General features: G+C 50.0%; 2 protein-coding genes across 2 annotated transcripts in view; both read right to left on the bottom strand.

The window, feature by feature from the left end:
* The window catches only part of LOC147100666 (uncharacterized), a 46,712-nt gene extending 36,887 nt beyond the window's left edge, over positions 1–9,825 (bottom strand). The window contains exon 1 of the mRNA XM_085967158.1: positions 9,641–9,825. Coding sequence (XP_085823284.1) covers positions 9,641–9,715 — 75 coding nt within the window. The 5' untranslated portion in view covers positions 9,716–9,825. The remainder of the gene's footprint in view (positions 1–9,640) is intronic.
* Positions 9,826–16,196: 6,371 nt separating this feature from the next.
* The window catches only part of LOC147100665 (tumor necrosis factor receptor superfamily member 1B-like), a 36,897-nt gene continuing 31,641 nt past the window's right edge, over positions 16,197–21,452 (bottom strand). Inside the window, exons 7-8 of the mRNA XM_085967156.1 lie at positions 18,731–18,859; positions 16,197–17,343 (exon numbers count right to left, since the gene is read on the bottom strand). Of these exons, the coding sequence (XP_085823282.1) occupies positions 17,120–17,343; positions 18,731–18,859 (353 nt within the window). The 3' untranslated portion in view covers positions 16,197–17,119. The remainder of the gene's footprint in view (positions 17,344–18,730; positions 18,860–21,452) is intronic.

The raw sequence follows: 21,452 nt of genomic DNA, 5'->3' as shown, positions 1-21,452 counted from the left end.
TCTAAACACAGACACAGGACGGGTAATCCTGTCTAAACACAGACACAGGACGGGTTATCCTGTCTAAACACAGACACAGGACGGGTAATCCTGTCTAAACACAGACACAGGACGGGTAATCCTGTCTAAACACAGACACAGGACGGGTAATCCTGTCTAAACACAGACACAGGACGGGTAATCCTGTCTAAACACAGACACAGGACGGGTAATCCCGCATAAACACAGACACAGGGTAGCTTTCTACCATATTTTTTAATGACTTGGATGAAGGAATAGCGAGTTATATATCAAAGTTTGCAGATGACACTAAATTAGGAGGCATGGTAAATGATGTGGACGGGATAAGGACGGTCCAAAGGTACAGAGAGATTAAGTCAGTGGGAAAAACTATGGCAGATGGAGTTCAATGTGGGGAGGTGTTAGGTCATCCACTTTGGATCCTAGAAAAACAATTTGGAATATTTTCTTAATGGGGAGAAACTCGGAACTCTGGTGGAGCAAAAATATTTGGCTTTTCCAGGTACACAAATCACTACAAGCTAGTTGGGTAAGGGTGTGGAGGGGTATAGAGCAAAGGCAGGCAAATGGAGTGGAGGTACAGATTCAGCCATGTGTTAATTGAATGACTTAATTGAGATGGGAAGGGAGTGAGACAGAGAGAGAGCGACAGACATACATAGAGAGAGAGACAAAGAGATATAAAGATATGGGAACGGAGACAGACAGCGAGAGAAAAAGAGTCAGACAGAGAGAGACACACACACAGAGATATAAAGGGAGAGACAGCGAGGGAGAGAGATGTGGGAAGAGAGAGAGAGAGAGAGGAAAACAGAGAGGGACAGACAGAGAGATGGGAAGAGAGAGAGCAAGAGACTGAGGGGGGAGAGAGAGTGACTGAGGGGGGAGAGAGAGAGAAACTGGGGGAGAGAGAGAGAGAGAGAGAGACTGGGAGAAGAGATAGAGAGACTGGGAGACAGAGAGAGAGAGACTGGGAGACAGAGAGAGATAAAGAGACGGGGAGAGAGAGAGATTGGGGGGAGAGAGAGGGTGAGGGCTAGAAATTCGGTATCACCCCATTTGGAGAGGGAAGGAGAGAGAGACAGAGAAAGGGAAGGAGAGTGAGAGAGAGAGAGAGAGAGAGAGGGAAGGAGAGAGAGACAGAGAGAGAGGGAAGGAGAGAGAGAGAGAGGGAAGGAGAGAGAGACAGACAGAGACAGAGAGGGAAGGAGAGAGAGAGACGGGAGAGAGAGAAAGAGTAGAGAGACTGGGGGGAGAGAGGGAGAGAGACTGGGGAGAGAGAGAGAGACTGGGGGAGAGAGAGAGAGAGACTGGGGGGGAGAGAGAGAGAGAGACTGGGGGGAGAAAGAGAGAGAGAGACTGGGGGGGAGAGATAGAGACTGGGGGAGGAGAGAGAGAGAGACTGGGGAGAGAGAAAGAGAGAGAGAGAGACTGGGGGAGAGAGAGAGACTGGGGGAGAGAGACGGGAGAGAGAGAGAGAGAGAGAGACTGGGGAGAGAGAGAGAGAGAGAGAGAGACAGGGGAAGGGAGAGAGAGACGGGGAGAGAGAGAGAGAATGGGGAGATAGAGAGAGAGACTGAGGGGGAGAGAGAGAGATTGGGGGGAGAGAGAGAGAGACTGGGAGAGAGAAAGGGAGAGAGAGACTGGGAGAGAGAGAGAGACGGGAGGGAGAGAGAGAGAGAGAGAGAGTAGAGAGACTGGGAGGAGAGAGAGGAGAGAGACTGGGGAGAGAGACTGGGGGAGAGAGAGAGAGAGACTGAGGGGGAGAGAGAGAGACTGGGGGAGAGAGAGACGGGGAGAGAGAGAGAGAGAGTAGAGAGACTGGGGGGAGAGAGACTGGGGAGAGAGAGAGAGAGAGACTGAGGGGGAGAGAGAGAGCGACTGAGGGGTGAGAGAGAGAGAGAGACGGGGAGAGAGAGAGAGGGAGAGACTGGGGTGAGAGAGAGAGAGAGACTGAGGGGGGAGAGAGAGAGACTGAGGGGGGAGAGAGAGAGTGACTGAGGGGTGAGAGAGAGCGACTGAGGGGGAGAGAGTGACTGAGGGGGAGAGAGAGAGAGACAGGGAGAGAGAGAGAGAGAAACTGGGGGAGAGAGAGACTGGGGGAAGAGATAGAGAGACTGGGAGACAGAGAGAGAGAAGGGGCCAAATATGTAACAACATGTCACAACCTGAGGACTGTTTAAAATTAAGACTGTTTAAAATTAATATTGAACGTACCAAATGAAGTACAAAGACTGTTTAAAATTAATATTGTTTAAAAGTAATATTGTATGTACCCAACAAATGTCAAATCGATTGACACCTACAGAATGTTGGAAAACTGTACCTTTTTGCTATGTAAGCTTTGGCAATATGGTTCTCTGTAAACTTTCATGCCAATAAAGCATTTTAATTGGAATTGGAATAATTGGAGAAACTGGGAGACAGAGAGAGAGATAAAGAGACGGGGAGAGAGAGAGATTGGGGGGAGAGAGAGGGAGAGGGCTAGAAATTCGGTATCACCCCATTTGGAGAGGGAAGGAGAGAGAGCGAGAGAGAGAGAGAGGGAAGGAGAGAGAGAGAGAGGGAAGGAGCAAGAGACAGAGAGAGGGAAGGAGAGAGAGACAGACACAGACAGAGAGGGAAGGAGAGAGAGAGACTGGGGGGAGAGAGAGAGAGATGGGAGAGAGAGAAAGAGTAGAGAGACTGGGGGAGAGAGAGAGAGAGACGGGGAGAGAGAGGACGATATGCTCTCACTGCAGTCAGGGAGTGGTGGAGACAGAGATGCACTTCCTCACAGCTTGTAGAAAATATCAGGGCATAAGGGAGAATTTCTACCCAAAATTCACAAAGATATGCCCGGAATTCAGAAATTTAAATGACGACCAAAAACTCCCATACCTACTAGGGGAAGAGAGAAATTGTGTAACACTCGCGTCACACTATGCTACAGCTTGCCATAAACAGAGGGACAACCACTAAATATAAGAAAAGAGCATATATAAATTATATGAAAGTATATTTATACACTCAGGGATATATCTGTTTATACACTGTATGGATAGATCTGTATTTTTGTGTACAAACATGAATGTTTTTCGATGCTTTGGCAACATAAGATGTAACTTGTCATGCCAATAAAGCGATTTGAATTGAATTGAATTGACTGGCCCCAGATTATTCAGTTAATTTCCTGTGTTGTAACATCTAGGCCATTTCCTGTACTAAAAGTTACATCAGCCTGGCCCAGTCGCTATAGAATACAGTCACCATCTCTCAATAGCCACCATTCTCCCCTTCTCCTCTCCTGAAGGTGCTGACTCTCACTGGGGTTCAGGTCCCCTCCTCTCCTGAAGGTGCTGACTCTCACTGGGGTTCAGGTTCCCTCCTCTCCTGAAGGTGCTGACTCTCACTGGGGTTCAGGTCCCCTCCTCTCCTGAAGGTGCTGACTCTCACTGGGGTTCAGGTCCCCTCCTCTCCTGAAGGTGCTGACTCTCACTGGGGTTCAGGTCCCCTCCTCTCCTGAAGGTGCTGACTCTCACTGGGGTTCAGGTCCCCTCCTCTCCTGAAGGCGCTGACTCTCACTGGGGTTCAGGTCCCCTCCTCTCCTGAAGGTGCTGACTCTCACTGGGGTTCAGGTTCCCTCCTCTCCTGAAGGTGCTGACTCTCACTGGGGTTCAGGTCCCCTCCTCTCCTGAAGGTGCTGACTCTCACTGGGGTTCAGGTCCCCTCCTCTCCTGAAGGTGCTGACTCTCACTGGGGTTCAGCCCCCCTCCTCTCCTGAAGGTGCTGACTCTCACTGGGGTTCAGGTCCCCTCCTCTCCTGAAGGTGCTGACTCTCACTGGGGTTCAGGTCCCCTCCTCTCCTGAAGGTGCTGACTCTCACTGGGGTTCAGGTCCCCCATCTCTCCTGAAGGTGCTGACTCTCACTGGGGTTTGGGTCCCCTCCTCTCCTGAAGGCGCTGACTCTCACTGGGGTTCAGGTCCCCTCCTCTCCTGAAGGTGCTGACTCTCACTGGGGTTCAGGTCCCCTCCTCTCCTGAAGGTGCTGACTCTCACTGGGGTTCAGCTCCCCTCCTCTCCTGAAGGTGCTGACTCTCACTGGGGTTCAGCTCCCCTCCTCTCCTGAAGGTGCTGACTCTCACTGGGGTTCAGGTCCCCTCCTCTCCTGAAGGTGCTGACTCTCACTGGGGTTCAGGTCAATGGGCTGATGGCGGGCCTGGAGCTCACCAATGATTACCAACGTGTGCTGGGAAAATGTCTTGGTCGTCAGGAGGGAGGAGAAAGGCAAAATGGAGCATGTGACCTGCAGCATTGCTCTTGGGCACCTCCCTCTGGCTAGTTATGGGACTGTGTTAGCAGAGACCTGGGTGCTAATATGTGAGAGTCTGAAAGCGAAGGAGGGTCATTGAGAAATATATACATGGGCTGATAGGTCACGGCAAAACATCCAACTTTGTAAAAATTCCAGCACTTGTAAACAGGAAATGTAGATTTTCCTTGAAAACAGAGAGAGTAAAGACACAGAGTGTGTGAGAGGCTGTGGGTCCCACAGGTTCCTCTCCCATGGCATGTCAGAACACGAGAGAAACCAGAAACCAAGATTTCACACATCAAACGTCAAACACACAGGAGTGGCGCATCGATTTCCTTCCTGCATGCAACACCATCCGTCTCTGTTGCCGAATGTTGAACAAGCAAAGCATTCGGGGGTGGGGGGGTCACACGGGTGTTAATTGTGGTCAGGAAACTGCCTCCCAAAACCAATTCCAAGGAGCTGCTCACAATGTTCCACACAATTCTGATCACAAGTTGAATGCATCCCCCACTAACCCAGGTCCTGCTGACACGATTGCCAGTCACTTTGATTCCGAACCAAAATGCCTCGCTCAACAGCCCCCAGGGGACAGATGAGGATGGTGGAGGGATCCATCTCACTGCAAAACAGTGCTCTGGGGCACTGGGCACCGGGATAAGAGTTCCACAGGCACTGGTTATGCTCCAGCACCTCACCCTCAGTACCTGCCGTTCTTCATGAGTGAGCCCAAACAGTGAGGGGTAATCGGCTATTCAACCATGAAGGGTATTGTGGCCGAGTCTGACTCACTTTCCAGTAGGAGTCACTGGGAAACCTGGCTGACGAGGGCACTGAGGGTAAATGCAGCAGCCTTACTGCCATGCAAGTTGAGATTGGCTAACTCAGTACAGAACCATCAGGTCCCAGTGATGCTGAGGGTTTCTGCCTCATCTCTTTGCCCGCGCTGCCACCCTCCCTCCCCCCGCCCATGAACCTCCTCTGGTGCCATGCTGATATTAGGCAACATGAGGTTTCTGACCACAGATCCCCGATGGCAGGCCAGGCTTGTGTCACATTGTCTCTTTCAGCAACAAATTCCACAAACAAAATTTCATCAGAAAATCTGCAACTTTCAATGAGCAGGGGCCTGGGATAAACTATCCCTTCACCAATGTCACACTGCTGCACAGCCCCCACCCCACCCCACCCCACTCCCCCAACACCCAACACACCCCCCGCCGATATTTCCTCTCCTGAAGGTGCTGATTCTCACTGGGGTTCAGGTCCCCTCCTCTCCTGAAGGTGCTGACTCTCACTGGGGCTCAGGTCCCCTCCTCTCCTGAAGGTGCGGACTCTCACTGGGGTTCAGGTCCCCTCCTCTCCTGAAGGTGCTGACTCTCACTGGGGTTCAGGTCCCCTCCTCTCCTGAAGGTGCTGACTCTCACTGGGGTTCAGCTCCCCTCCTCTCCTGAAGGTGCTGACTCTCACTGGGGTTCAGGTCCCCTCCTCTCCTGAAGGTGCTGACTCTCACTGGGGCTCAGGTCCCCTCCTCTCCTGAAGGTGCGGACTCTCACTGGGGTTCAGGTCCCCTCCTCTCCTGAAGGTGCTGACTCTCACTGGGGTTCAGCTCCCCTCCTCTCCTGAAGGTGCTGACTCTCACTGGGGTTCAGGTCCCCTCCTCTCCTGAAGGTGCTGACTCTCACTGGGGTTCAGGTCCCCTCCTCTCCTGAAGGTGCTGACTCTCACTGGGGTTCAGCTCCCCTCCTCTCCTGAAGGTGCTGACTCTCACTGGGGTTCAGGTCCCCTCCTCTCCTGAAGGTGCTGACTCTCACTGGGGCTCAGGTCCCCTCCTCTCCTGAAGGTGCGGACTCTCACTGGGGTTCAGGTCCCCTCCTCTCCTGAAGGTGCTGACTCTCACTGGGGTTCAGCTCCCCTCCTCTCCTGAAGGTGCTGACTCTCACTGGGGTTCAGGTCCCCTCCTCTCCTGAAGGTGCTGACTCTCACTGGGGTTCAGGTCCCCTCCTCTCCTGAAGGTGCCAACTCTCACTAGGGTTCAGCTCCCCTCCTCTCCTGAAGGTGCCGACTCTCACTAGGGTTCAGGTCCCCTTCTCTCCTGAAGGTGCTGACTCTCACTGGGGTTCAGCTCCCCTCCTCTCCTGAAGGTGCTGACTCTCACTGGGGTTCAGGTCCCCTCCTCTCCTGAAGGTGCTGACTCTCACTGGGGTTCAGGTCCCCTCCTCTCCCGAAGGTGCTGACTCTCACTGGGGTTCAGGTCCCCTCCTCTCCTGAAGGTGCTGACTCTCACTGGGGTTCAGGTCCCCTCCTCTCCTGAAGGTGCTGACTCTCACTGGGGTTCAGGTCCCCTCCTCTCCTGAAGGTGCTGACTCTCACTGGGGTACAAACCCATGGGGTCTGGTTGCCCCCAGTACCTTGGGCAAGTTACAGAGACTGTTAGCGGGATATTCAACAGTGGGGGCATCACATCAAGCCCAATCCTGGTCCTCAGCCAAAATCTGTGCACTCTTCCAGCAAGGAGTCACTGGTTAAGGGTGCGGAACAGGAACCCAGGACGCTTTTACCCTTCTAACCACTGCCCTGGTTGAGAGATTAACTAACACAGCAAGTCTGTGGGAACAGAGTTTTGACACCTCCTGGTCTGCCCTGGTCCGCTTGAACCACCAGTGTAAACTGTATGGTGATTCTTTTACCAAAGGTCACTGACCCCGCTCTGAATTCAAACCACAAATGAATAATTGCAAAGCGCATGTAATGTAACAGCCAGAATTTGCATATTGAAATTCCAGTCCTGTGTCGGTACCCTCCTTAAAAGGTTCTTCAAATATTCTGTTTTCATGCCCTTCCTCATGTGCCCTCTTCCTCAGGGTCAATAGGGCACCTTCGAGCCTGCTCCGCCATTCAATAAGATCATGGCTGATCTTTGACCTCAACTCCACTTTCCCGCCCAATCCCCATATCCCTTGATTCTCCTAGAGTCCAAAAATCAATCTATCTCAGCCTTGAATATACTCAACGACTCAGCATCCACAGCCCATTCGGGCAGAGAATTCCAAAGTTTCACAACCCTCTGAGTGAAGAAATTCCTCCTCATCTGTCTTAAAAGGCCGGCCCCTTATCCTGAGACTATGCCCCCTAGTTCTAGACACTCCAGCCAGGGGAAACAACCTCGCAGCATCTACCCTGTCAATCCCCCTCAGAATCTTGTATGTTTCAATGAGATCGCCTCTCATTCTTCTAAACTCCAGAGTATAAACCCAATCTACTCAATCTCTCCTCATAGGACAGCCAACTCATCCCAGGACAGCCCTCTCATCCCAGGAATCAATCTAGTGAGCCTTTGTTGCACCGCCTCTAAGGAAAGTTTATCCTTCCTCAGATAATGAGACCAAAACTGTGCCCAGTACTCCAGGTGTGGTCTCACCAAGGCCCTGTACAATTGTAGCACGACTTCCTTACTCTTATACTCCAACCCCCTTGCAATAAAGGCCAACATGCCATTTGCTTTACTAATTGCTTGCTGTCCCTGCACGCTAACTCTCTGTGTTTCCTGTACGAGGACACCCAAATCTCTCTGAACACCAACTTTTAATAGTTTCTCACCATTTAAAATATATTCTGTTTTTCTATTCTTCCTACCAAAGTGAATAACCTCACATTTCCCCACATTATTCTCCATCTGCCATCTTATTGCCCACTCACTTAACCGGTCTATATCCCTTTGCGGGCTCTTTTGTGTTCTCCTCACAGCTTACTTTCCCATCTAACTTTGTATCATCAACAAACTTGGACACATTACAGTCGGTCCCTTCATCTAAGTCATTAATATAGATTGTAAATAGCTGAGGCCCCAGCACTGATCCTTGCAGCACCCCACTAGTTACAACCTGCCAACCTGAAAATGACCTGTTTATCCCTACTCTCTGTTTTCTGTCTGTTAATCAATCCCCTATTCATCATGCTAATATATTACCCCAACCCCATGAGCCCTTATCTTGTGTAATAACCTTTTATGTGGCACCTTATTGAATGCTTTTTGGAAATCCAAATATACTACATCCACTGATTCCCCTTTATCTACCCTGCTAGTTACATCCTCAAAAACTCTAATAAATGTGTCAAACACGATTTCCCTTTCATAAAACCATGTTGACTCTGCCTAATCATGTTATGATTTTCTAAGTGCCCCGATACCACTTCCTTAATAATGGATTCCAGCATTTTCCCGACGACTGATGTCAGGCTAACTGGCCTGGAGTTCCCTGTTTTCTCTCTCCCTCCTTTCTTGTATAGTGGTGTTACTATTGCTTCCTTCCAATCCACTGGGACCGTTCTAGAATCTTAGGAATTTTGGAAGATCACAACCAATGCATCCACTATCTCCGCAGCCTCCTCTTTTAGAACCCTAGGATGTAGCCCATCAGGTCCAGGGGATTTGTTGACTTTTGGTCCCATTAGTTTCTCAAATACTTTTTCTCTGCTTATATTAATTACTTTAAGTTCCTCACTCTCATTAGCCCCTTGGTTCCCCACTATTTTTGGTGTGCTTTTTGTGTCTTCTACTGTGAAGACAGATACAAAATATTTGTTTAACGTTTCTGCCATTTCCTTATTCCCCATAATAATTTCTCCTGTCTCAGCCTTTAAGGGACCAACGCTTACTTTTGCTACTCTCTTCCTGTTTAGATACTTGTACTGGACAAGGTACACTGTGGGTACGCTTATCCAATTCTCCGTTAAATGATGTCAGTCTCTCCCTCCATAGCCCCTTGTGGTAAAACATTCCCTGGTCTAATATCTTCTGTGTGACAAGATTTCATCTCACTTCTCCCTCCCAGTGAGATCCTTCAGTCTGTGCCCCTTGTTACAGATTCCCCAGTCAGTGGGAACAAATCTCTTATTATTTCTCCTCAAATTATTTCATAATAATTTTGAAAATCTTCCATAGATCGTCCTTAACCTAAAAACAACAGGACTCCGCCCATCACCCATCTAACCTCCCGAGGAAAACTTTATATTCCTCTCTCTGATTCGGTGTGTGTCTCCTTTCTCTCTCTTTCTCATCTGTTTCTTTAAAACGTTTCTCTCCAGTTCCCTGTCTCTCTCCACTATTCCCTCCCAATCTCCCCAATTCTTTAACTCTCTGATTCCGTCCCTCTCTAATTTATTCTCGCTCTTTCTTTCCACTATTCTCTCTCTCTCTCTGTCTCTCCCTCTGTGTCTCCGTCTCCCTCTCCCTCTCTCTGTCTGTCACTCGTTCTCTGTCTGTCTGTCTCTGGCAGAGTCTGGCTGCCTCTCCCTGTTATATACAATTAAATAAACACCCACCTTGAGGATCCCGATCTCGGCCAGCGCTGCGGAGCTCAGAGTCAGGAGCAGGCACAGAAGGGACTGGGAGATCATGTTAACCCGGGACAGGAGGACTGGAGGGGGGAGAGAAGCGGACCGAGTGCCGGCGCTCAGGAAATGTGCCCGAGAAACACTCGGGGTTCGAACTGTTCACTTCTCTCGGAAACTGAAACAGTCAAAGTCCGGGGCGGAGCCGGGCCCAGGGTGATTTAAAGGAGCAGCACTTCAACAAGATTTGGAACGCAGCACAACCCGGGGTCACCCAGCACAACCCGGGGTCACCCAGCAGGTTCACCAGCACAATCCAGTGTCACCCAGCACAACCCGGGCGGTCACCCAGCAGGTTCACCAGCACAATCCAGTGTCACCCAGCACAACCCGGGGCCACCCAGCAGGTTCACCAGCACAATCCAGTGTCACCCAGCACAACCCGGGGTCACCCAGCAGGTTCACCAGCACAATCCAGTGTCACCCAGCACAACCCGCGGTCACCCAGCAGGTTCACCAGCACAATCCAGTGTCACCCAGCACAACCCGGGGTCACCCAGCAGGTTCACCAGCACAATCCAGTGTCACCCAGCACAACCCGGGGTCACCCAGCAGGTTCACCAGCACAATCCAGTGTCACCCAGCACAACCCGGGGTCACCCAGCAGGTTCACCAGCACAATCCAGTGTCACCCAGCACAACCCGGGGTCACCCAGCAGGTTCACCAGCACAATCCAGTGTCACCCAGCACAACCCGGGGTCACCCAGCAGGTTCACCAGCACAATCCAGTGTCACCCAGCACAACCCGGGGTCACCCAGCAGGATCACCAGCACAATCCAGTGTCACCCAGCACAACCCGGGGTCACCCAGCAGGTTCACCAGCACAATCCAGTGTCACCCAGCACAACCCGGGGTCACCCAGCAGGTTCACCAGCACAATCCAGTGTCACCCAGCACAACCCGGGGTCACCCAGCAGGTTCACCAGCACAACCCAGTGTCACCCAGCACAACCCGGGGTCACCCAGCAGGTTCACCAGCACAATCCAGTGTCACCCAGCACAACCCGGGGTCACCCAGCAGGTTCACCAGCACAATCCAGTGTCACCCAACACAACCCGCGGTCACCCAGCAGGTTCACCAGCACAATCCAGTGTCACCCAACACAACCCGGGGTCACCCAGCAGGTTCACCAGCACAATCCAGTGTCACCCAGCACAATCCGGGGTCACGCAGCACAATCCGGGGTCACCCAGCACAATCCAGTGTCACCCAGCACAATCCAGTGTCACCCAGCACAATCCGGGGTCACCCCGCACAATCCGGTGTCACCTCGCACAATCCAGGGTCAGCCAGCACAATCCAGGGTCACCCAGCATAATCCGGGGTCACCCAGCACAATCCAGTGTCACCCAGCACAATCTGGGGTCACCCCGCACAATCCAGTGTCACCCAGCACAACCCAGAGTCACCCAGCACAATCCGGGGTCATGCAGCACAATCCAGGGTCACACAGCACAATCCGGGGTCACCCAGCACAATCCCGGGGTCACCCCGCACAATCCAGTGTCACCCAGCACAATCCAGGGTCACCCAGCACAATCCAGTGTCACCCAGCACATTCCAGAGACACCCAGCACAATCCGGGACACCCAGCAGAACCCGGGGTCACCCAGCACAATCTGGGACACCCAGCACAATCCAGGGTCACCTAGCACAATCCAGAGACACCCAGCACAATCTGGGACACCCAGCACAATCTGGGACACCCAGCATAATCCGGGGTCACCCAGCACAATCCGGGGGCAACCATCACAATCCGGGGTCACTCAGCAGAATCCAGAGACACCCAGCACAATCCAGTGTCACCCAGCACAATCCAGTGTCACCCAGCACAATCTGGGGTCACCCAGCACAACCCGGGGGCACCCAGAACAACCCGGGGTCACCCAGCACAATCCGGGGACACCCAGCACAATCTGGGGTCACCCAGCACAACCCGGGGACACCCAGCACAATCTGGGGTCACCCAGCACAACCCGGGGTCACCCAGCACAACCCAGGGTCACCCAGCACAATCCGGGGACACCCAGCACAATCCGGGGTCACCCAGCACAACCCGGGGTCACCCAGCACAATCCGGGGGCACCCAGCACAATCCAGGGACACCCAGCACAATCCGGGGGCACCCAGCAAAATCCTGGGACACCCAACACAATGTAGGGTCACTGTGAATTATTTTAAGAGTTTACAAAGATAGAGCAGATTTTGGGATTTGGGAATGATGAAAGGAAAAGTGAATCAGGAACCTAATGTATTTCGATGAAAAGATCCAAGACTTCAGCTCAGAACAAGGCTGCAATAAAGTGAGATTAGAGGTGTGTAGGTGGCAGTTGAATGTGAGACAGAGGGAGGCACAGGGACCAATAGCAGGTGAGCGATCATCAGCTCTGGGTCAGTCGGGTTGGTCGATGGTTTCTAGAGAGCAATTCTTTATTTTTTTAAAGTAATAAAATAAGTGCAGGCTGGAGCTTTGTAATAATAATTATTGATAATAATATACATGAAAGCAATCCCAGGCACCGGGTGCATGTGCCAGGGACTCTGTAACGTAAACCAGACCCTATTGAAACTGTCAGGGAAATACTTGAGTTTGTAGGAATGCAGAATCCACTGGCGGTAAGGAGGGTGAAATGTTTTGGGAAACAGGGGTGAAATATTTTGGGATAAAGGGGTGAAATATTTTGGGGTAAAGGGGTGAAATACTTTGGGCTAAAGGGGATGAAATATTTTGTGATAAAGGGGATTAAATATTTTGGGATAAAGGGGTGAAATATTTTGGGATAAAGCGGTGAAATATTTTGGGATAAGGGGGTGAAATATTTTGGGAGAAAGGGGATGAAATATTTTGGGATAAAGGGGGTGAAATATTTTGGGATAAAGGGGATGAAATATTTTGGGATAAAGGGGTGAAATATTTTGGGATATTGGGAGGGAAATGTTTTGGGATAAAGGGGATGAAATATTTTGGGATAAAGGGGGTGAAATATTTTGGGATAAAGGGGGTGAAATATTTTGGGATAAAGGGGATGAAATATTTTGGGATAAAGGGGATGAAATATTTTGGGATAAAGGGGATGAAATATTTTGTGATAAAGGGGATGAAATATTTTGGGATAAAGGGGTGAAATATTTTGGGATAAAGGGGATGAAATATTTTGGGATAAAGGGGATGAAATATTTTGGGAGAAAGGGGATGAAATATTTTGGGATAAAGGGGATGAAATATTTTGGGATAAAGGAGATGAAATATTTTGGGATAAAGGGGTGAAATGTTTTGGGATAAAGGGGGTGAAATGTTTTGGGACATTAGGAACGGAATGTTTTGGGTTGCCCTGATTTTAGTTATTATATAAACGCAAGTGCTTTTCATTAGCAGCGCCCTGCTTCGGGAGATCTGAGGGTCAGAGGCAGTGAAGCGGTTTCCCCATTTCTCTCTCCTTCCTGAATGTCCTAGCTGTCTGGGGAAGGTGGGAGGGGCAGTGCCCACTGAACCCAGACACAGACGTCACCAGGTTGCATTTTGTTGTGGAGCAGATGCCAGTGTGGAATATGATGGGAGAGTAAGTGGGTCGGGGAAAGGAGTCCCCTGGTGCACAGACCGGCATCAGCACAGACCGGCAGAGGGAGGGCGATGAAGCCGGTTATTGATAACTTTACTGACTGGGCTCAGGGCTGCCTCTCACCCCGCCACAGTCAGACGTAGCTGAGAAACAGATAGCAGTCAATCACTGCTCCTGGAGCCTTGATCCTTTCTCACACTACTCTGCTGTACTCTTTTATTAAACCGAAATATCAGACTTGACATTCAATTGAGTCAGATCGAGAAGGTTCTCGTCTGTGAACTGAATGTAACAGGAAACGGCTCGACCCTGATTAGATCAGTTGTTAAAATGTTAACAAAAAATATCAAGAAATAGATGCACAGCATCATCTCACAACCCCAGGGAGAAGGCCCAGTCCCAGGTCTCCTGTCCTCACCAGAATCAGAGTGGATCTGGGCCCTTTCCCCGATAACTGCCCTGGGAGTGTTTGATGGGACAGTGCAGAGGGAGCTTTACTCTGTATCTAACCTATGCTGTACCTGCCCTGGGAGTGTTTGATGGGACAGTGTAGAGGGAGCTTTACTCTGTATCTAACCTGTGCTGTACCTGCCGTGGGAGTGTTGATGGGACAGTGTAGAGGGAGCTTTACTCTGTATCTAACCTGTGCTGTACCTGCCCTGGGAGTGTTTGATGGGAGAGTGTAGAGGGAGCTTTACTCTGTATCTAACCCATGCTGTACCTGCCCTGGGAGTGTTTGATGGGACAGTTTTTTTTAATTCGTTTATGGGATCAGGGCATCACTGGCAATGCCAGCATTTATTGCCCATCCCTAGTTGCCCTTGAGAAGGTGGTGGTGAGCTGCCTTCTTGAACAGCTGCAGTCCGTGTGGTGATGGTACTCCCACAGTGCTGTTAGGTAGGGAGTTCCAGGATTTTGACCCAGCGACGATGAAGGATCAGCGATATACTTCTAAGTCAGGATGGTGTGTGACTTGGAGGGGAATTTGGAGGTGGTGATGTTCCCAGGCACCTGCTGCCCTTGTCCTTCTAGGTGGAAGAGGTCGTGGGTTTGGGAGGTGCTGCCAAAGAAGCCTTGGCGAGTTGCTGCAGTGCATCTTGTAGACAGTACACACTGCAGCCACGGTACGCCAGTGGTGGAGGGAGTGAATGTTTAAGGTGGGGTGCCAATCAAGCGGGCTACTTTGTCCTGGATGCTGTCAAACTTCTTGAGTGTTGTTGGAGCTGCACTCATCCAGGCAATTGGAGAGTATTCCATCACACTCCTTATTTGTGCCTTGTAGATGGTAGAAAGGCTTTGGGGAGTCAGGAGGTGAGACACTCACCGCAGAATACCTAGCCTCTGACCTGCTCTTGTTGCCACAGTATTTATGTGGTTGGTCCAGTTAAATTTCTGGTTAATGGTGACCCCCAGGATGTTGATAGTGGGGGATTCAGCGATGGTAATGCCATTGAATGTCAAGGGTAGGTGGTTAGACTCTCGCATGTTGGAGATAGTCATTGCCTGGCACTTCTGTGGTGCGAATGTTACCTGCCACTTATCAGCCCAAGCCTGAACGTCATCCAGGTCTTGTTGCATGCGGGCATGGACTGCTTCATTATCTGTGGAGTTGCGAATGGCGTTGAACACTGTGCAATTATCAGTGAACATCCCACTTTTCTGACCTTATGTTGGAGGGAAGATCATTGATGAAGCAGCTGAAGATGTTTGGGCCTAGGACACTGCCCTGAAGAACTCCTGTAGCGATGTCCTGGGGCTGTGATGATTGACCCTCAACCACCACAACCAGTGTAGAGGGATCTTGACCTATGCTGTACCTGCCCTGGGAAGTGTTGATGGGACAGTGTCGAGGGAGCTTTACTCTGTATCTAACCTGTGCTGTATCTGCCCTGGGAGTGTTTGATGGGACAGTGTAGAGGGAGCTTTACTCTGTATCTAACCCATGCTGTACCTGCCCTGGGAGTGTTTGATGGGACAGTGTAGAGGGAGCTTTATTCTGTATCTAACCCGTGCTGTACCTGCCCTGTGAGTGTTTGATGGGACAGTGTAAAGGAAGCTTTACTCTGTATCTAACCCGTGCTGTACCTGCCCTGACTTAGACTAGCAGAATATTTAAATGGATGACAGGTGCCCCCTACTGGCTACCTTCAGTGTTTCACCAGTGCAGACACAAACAAATCTGAACATTTTCCCGCACAGCAGACATATGGGCAGTGCTCTCTCTCAATCCCGCTCCCTGTTCCGCCCGTCCCCCCTCCTCACAGTTTAACCCATCTCATCACAGCTCTGCTGGAAGAGGATGTAAATCCTCTTACACACGCTTGGTTAATAATCCTGACACAGATTGAGGTATTTCGAGGCAGTTGGGTTAAGTTACCACAATGATCTAGCAGTTTATTGGTGATAATTGCAGTTCCATGTTTCATGTTTTAAAACCCATATTACAATCGATACGTGAAGTGATGGAACGAGTCTCTCAACCAGGCAGATTCACCAACTCTCACAGAGTCGATAGAAATGGACACACTGCCAGTGTAGGACTGCAGTAAACATTCAGCAAAAGGGAATAAAAATCATGGCCCAAGAAAACCAGTGAAGGAACCGTGAGCTTAATAATGCAACAATGGTGATCACTGACCTCACTCAGCACATACCGAGAGCACAGCCACAGCTCACAGACACCCGCCCCATCTACCTGCACCCTGCCCGAGCCTACCCCACAAACCCTGTGCCCAGTCAGTGCCCAAACCCTGTGCCCAGTCAGTGTCTAGTCGATCAGTGCCCATGGCCTGCGCCCGGTCGCTCGGTGCCTTCCCATATGGCCATGTGTGGTCCCATGTCTGAGTTCTGAAGTTTGTTTCACTGCGGATGAAATCTCGTTGATATTTTATTGACTCGCTGCCCCACTCCACCTTACACAGAAAAGAAATAATAGGTTTTTATTTATTTTTAAAATCAGACTGTGCGTCTTATTTACATTTTACAAGTCTCTAGACAGACAATCAGAACACTCCCAAACTGCTTTCCACCGTCCAGATCCACTGGGGGGTCTTACGTGGGTGTGACAGTCTGACAGCGAGTGTGAACTCACCACATTCTCATCACTGGTGCAGCTGTGACAAGTGGTACTACTGTTAGGGAATCTCGGAGAACTGAAAGGCAATCATTGGACACTGGCCAACCATCTCCATCGCCGCTCGATTCACTCACTGCCTGCTCACAGCCAGTCACATACTCTTCCATGTAGGCTCTGTACCCGGGCTGCTTTGCACAGCGAGCTGTCTCCCTGCACGCAGCAGTTAGTGAGCTCTGGGAGTCTGCACTCTGGCACAACAGGCCTGCGATTCTTCACAGCTTCACACGCTGAAATCCAGCCCCTCAGCCAATCAGACTCAGCTCCCAGAGTCAGTCCAGCACAGAACAGAGAACTTTAATACAAATTCTTTTAAAAATCAGATTCCAGCGAAACAAGTAATAAGAAAAAAAACGAGTCTCACTGCCAATACCGAAGGGTCACTGCCAGTACCGAGAGGTCACTGCCAGTACCGAGAGGTCACTGCCAGTACCGAGGGGTCACTGCCACTACCACTCCCGAGGGGTCACTGCCACTCCCGAGGGGTCTAACCCATGAGCAGGACACCTGTATTCAGTCCGATACTCAGACACACACCAGGGATTCTTCACTATGTTTAGGTCGGTGTGTTTAAATTTACAGTGTCTCATCCTGTGAACAAATAGAAAAGTTGCACTCTCCTGGTCAGTCCAGTGTTCCCACCCGGAGACCCCGCTCCGTGTCTAACATCAGTTTCCATTAACCGTTTGCTTTGCCGTTCAGCACACTCCACCGTTAATAGTCGGCCGCAGGTACAGGGTCGCGGAAAAGTTTTCCCTCCTCCTCCACCGGGAATACGTGGCTCTCTCCCGCATTCTGCGACTTCACTGACTCCTGCTGCGGAAAGTGGACGCAGGACTCTTGAAGTATAACGATGGGATCCTCCTGATCGGGGCTGACACAATCGCCGGCCTCCAATCCCACGTACACAGTGTGAGGTCTCACAATGTAGACGGAACCTGAAAGACAGACAGACAGACAATGTCTCCCATTAGTGAGGGGGTGGGGAGAGAGATCGCTCCAATCCTGGGGATCTGTTCCCAGCAGCAATCATCTGGGATCAATCTGGCAAATTGATCAACATTCTCTGGACAAGAGGAGACTTTGAGATGAATATAATTCAAGTTGTGAAGGAAATTGAGAAAATGGATCCAAGGAAATCATTCCCAATGGGAAATGGGTCAAATCCCAGGGACACAAGACAAAAACGAAGAAGCGAGGGCTGAGAAAGGAAATTGGGGATTGAGGGATACGGTGAGAAGGTGGGGTTGAGGGACATCCCTCGATACAAGGAGATATTAGGACAGGGGACCAAAAGCTTGAACAAAGAGGTAGGTTTTAAACAGCATCTTAAAAGAGAGAGAGGTAAAGAGTCAGAGAGGTTTAGAGAGGGAATTCGAGAGAGAGACAGACAGAGAGTGAGTGAGTACAGGGAAACAGAGTGAAAGAAAGTGAGAGAGCGACAGAGTGAGCGCAAGGGAGGGAGAGAGACAGGCAGAGAGAGAGAGAGAGAGAAGGAGGGGTCAACAAGGGCAGACGACAAAGTCCAACACCGCCTTCAGCGTGCCAGTGCAGCCTTTGGTCACCTGAGGAAGAGAATGTTTGAAGACCAGGACCTCAAACCCGGCACTAAGCTCATGGTCTACAGAGCAGCAGTGATACCCGCCCTGCTGTATGCCTCAGAGACATGGACCATGTACAGCAGGCACCTCAAAGCACTGGAGAGGTACCACCAACGCTGCCTCCACAAGATCCTGCAAATCCATTGGCAGGATAGGTGCACCAACGTCAGTGTTCTTGCTCAGGCCAACATCCCCAGCATCGAAGCTCTGACCACGCTCAATCAGCTCCGATGGACGGGTCACATTGTCCGCATGCCCGATACGAGACTCCCAAAACAAGCGCTCTACTTGGAGCTCCGGCACGGCAAGAGAGCCCCAGGTGGGCTGGGGAAATGCTTCAAGGACACCCTCAAAGCCTCCTTGAAAAAGTGTAACATCCCCACCGACACCTGGGAATCCCTGGCCCAAGACCGCACAAAGTGGAGGAGAAGCATCCGGGAAGGCGCCGAACACCTCGAGTCTCTTCGCTGGGAGCAAGCGGAAGCCAAGCGCAGGCAGCGCAAGGAGTGCACGTCAACCCAAGCACCCCACCCACCCGCCCCTTCAACCACCGTCTGCCCCACCTGTGACAGAGATTGTAGGTCCTGCATTGGACTCATCAGTCACCTGCGAACTCATTTTTAATGTGGAAGCAAGTCATCCTCGGTTCCGAGGGACTGCCTAAGAAGAAGAGGTAGAGAGAGAGACAGAAAGAGACTGACAGGCAGGGCTGGAAAGTTCTCACCTTTAGTCTTGTTGGATAAGAGCAGACTTTTGAAATATTCCTTGCGCCTAAAAAGCAAGCTGGAGACGATGACGATCAGCAGAAAGGCAAGGAGCAATCCGATTGGCAAAAACAGGTCAACCATCTGTCCTGTAATACACCAAAAGAGAGACATCAGATCAGAGCGTGTTAAGAAAGCGAGACATGCAATAACAACTTCCATTTATAAAGCACCTTTAATATAGTAAAATGTCCCACGGCGCTCCACAGGGGCATAATCAGACAAAATTTGACACCGTACGATATAAGGAGATATTAGGACAGGCGACCAAAAGCTTGGTTAAAGAGGTAAGTTTTAAAGAGCATCTTAAAAGAGGAGACAGAGGTAGAGAGTCAGACAGAGCGAGAGAGAGAGAGAGACAAAGTGAGCACGAGGGAGAGAGAGGCAGACAGACAGAGCGAGCATGAGGGAGAGCGAGTGAGAGAGGCAGACATCAGAGCGAGCATGAGTGAGAGCGAGTGAGAGAGGCGGACATCAGAGCGAGCATGAGTGAGTGGGAGAGAGACAGACAAACAGAGCAAGCGCGAGAGAGGCAGACAGACAAACAACAGCAACAACAACTTGTATTTATATCGCACCTTTAACGTAGTAAAACGTCCCAAGGCGCTGCACAGGAGGATTATAAGACGAAAAAAAGACATTGAGCGACATCAGGAGAAATTAGGGCAGGTGGCCAAAAGCTTGGTCAAAGAGATGGGTTTTAATGAGCATCTTAAAGGAGGGTAGAGAGGTGGAGAGGTGGAGAGGTTCAGGCAGGGAATTCCAGAGTTTATGACCGAGAAAACAGAAGGCACGGCCACCAATGGTGGAGCGATTATAATCAAGGATGCTCGAGAGGGAAGAATTAGAGGAGCGCAGATATCTCAGGGGGTTGTGGGGCTGGAGGAGATTACAGAGATAGGGAGGGACGAGGCCATGGAGGGATTTGAAAACAAGGATGAGAATTTTGAAATTGAGGCGTTGCCTAACCGGGAACCAATGTAGGTCAGCGAGCACAGGGGTGATGGGTGAACGAGACTTGGTGCGAGTGAGGACATGGGCAGCCGAGCTTTGGATCACCTCAAGTTTACGTAGGGTAGAATGTGGGAGACCAGCCAGGAGTGTGTTGGAATAGTCAAGTCTAGAGGTAACAAAGGCATGGATGAGGGATTCAGCAGCAGATGAGCTCAGGCAAAGGTGTAGATGGACGATGTTACAGAGGGAGAAATAGGCGGTCTTATTAAGGCTGCGGATATATGGAGGCAGAAATGGAGCGAGACAGAAATGGAGTGAGACAGAAAGACAGGCAGGGAAGGAGATAGAAAGAGAGAGAGCGAGACAGAGACAGAGACAGAGAGAGAGACACGGAGAGACAGACAGAGAGCGAGAGACAGGCAGACCAACAGGAGAGACAGACAGAGAGGTCACTGTCCCATTTAACACACAGCCAGTTTCGAATCTACTGACATCTCCCCAGTATCCAGTGACTCTCTCATAATGATTGTCAGAGCCTCACAAATTGCATCCCTTGTCTCTCTTTCAGCAACCCTGGGATAAATACCATCTATCCTATTTGGTTTGAACCCTTGTAGCCTGTCTCAGACTTCCATCTGATTATTAACTTTACTTGGGATCTCTCAGTTTGAATTACATAGAATATACAGCACAGAAACAGGCCATTCGGCCCAAAAAGTCCCTGCTGGCATGAATGCTCCACTCGAGCCTCCTCCCAGCCTTCCTCATCTAACCATCAGCATAACCCTCTATTCTCTTCTCCCTCATATATTTGTCTAGCCTCCCCTTAAATGCATCTACACTACTCGCCTCAACCTCTCCCTGTGGTAGCGAGTTCCACATTCTCACCACTCTCTGGGTAAAGAAGTTTCTTCTGAATTCCCGATTGGATTTCTTGGTGACTATCTTATATTGATGGCCTCTAGTTTGGCTCTTCCCCACAAGTGGAAACATTCTCTCTGTATCTACTCCTTCAAAACCTTTCAGAATTTTAAAGACCTCGTTTCGGTCACCCCTCAGCCTTCGCTTTTCAAGAGAAAAAAGACCCAGCCTGTTCATCCTTTCCTGATAGGTATAACCTCACATTTCTGGTATCATCCTTGTAAATCTTGCAGCCAGTTAGCTATCCATTCTGCTACTTGTTCTATGACTCTGCATACTCTGAACTTATTCATTAATCTATTATGTGGCACCTTATCGAAGGCCTTTTGGAAATCTGGATAAATTACATCTACTACATTACCCTTGTCTACTCTCTCTGTTACCTCTTCAAAGAATTCAATGAGGTTGGTCAAGCAAGACTTGCCCTTTTGAAATCCATGCTGACTATTCAGTATTATATTTTTGGTTTCTAGATATTTTTCTGTTTTCTCCTTTAGTAGAGATTCCATTATTTTTCCTACCACCGATGTTAAGCAGACTGGTCTATAATTCCCTGGACATGTTCTATCTCCCTTCTTAAATATAGGTATAACGTTAGTGCCAGAGGACTGGCAGATGGCTATGCTGTTTCTAATGAATTATTAAATATGTGTAATAAAATGCCTCTTTCCTTACCCTCAATTTTTCCCTTATGTCTTTATTCATCATGGTATCTCATTAGTGTTTACTTTGTTCTTGTTTTTTAGCGGAATATATTTTTCCTGGGCTCTGTTGAACAGCATTTTAAATGTTTCCTATTGCTGTTCT

Source organism: Somniosus microcephalus, chromosome 25, assembly GCF_052327205.1.
Source record: "Somniosus microcephalus isolate GS21.2 chromosome 25, FLI_Smic_1.0, whole genome shotgun sequence".
NCBI classification, from domain to species: Eukaryota; Metazoa; Chordata; class Chondrichthyes; order Squaliformes; family Somniosidae; genus Somniosus; species Somniosus microcephalus.
Note: the sequence above shows the minus strand (reverse complement) of the source record. Positions and strands in the feature narration are given on the sequence as shown.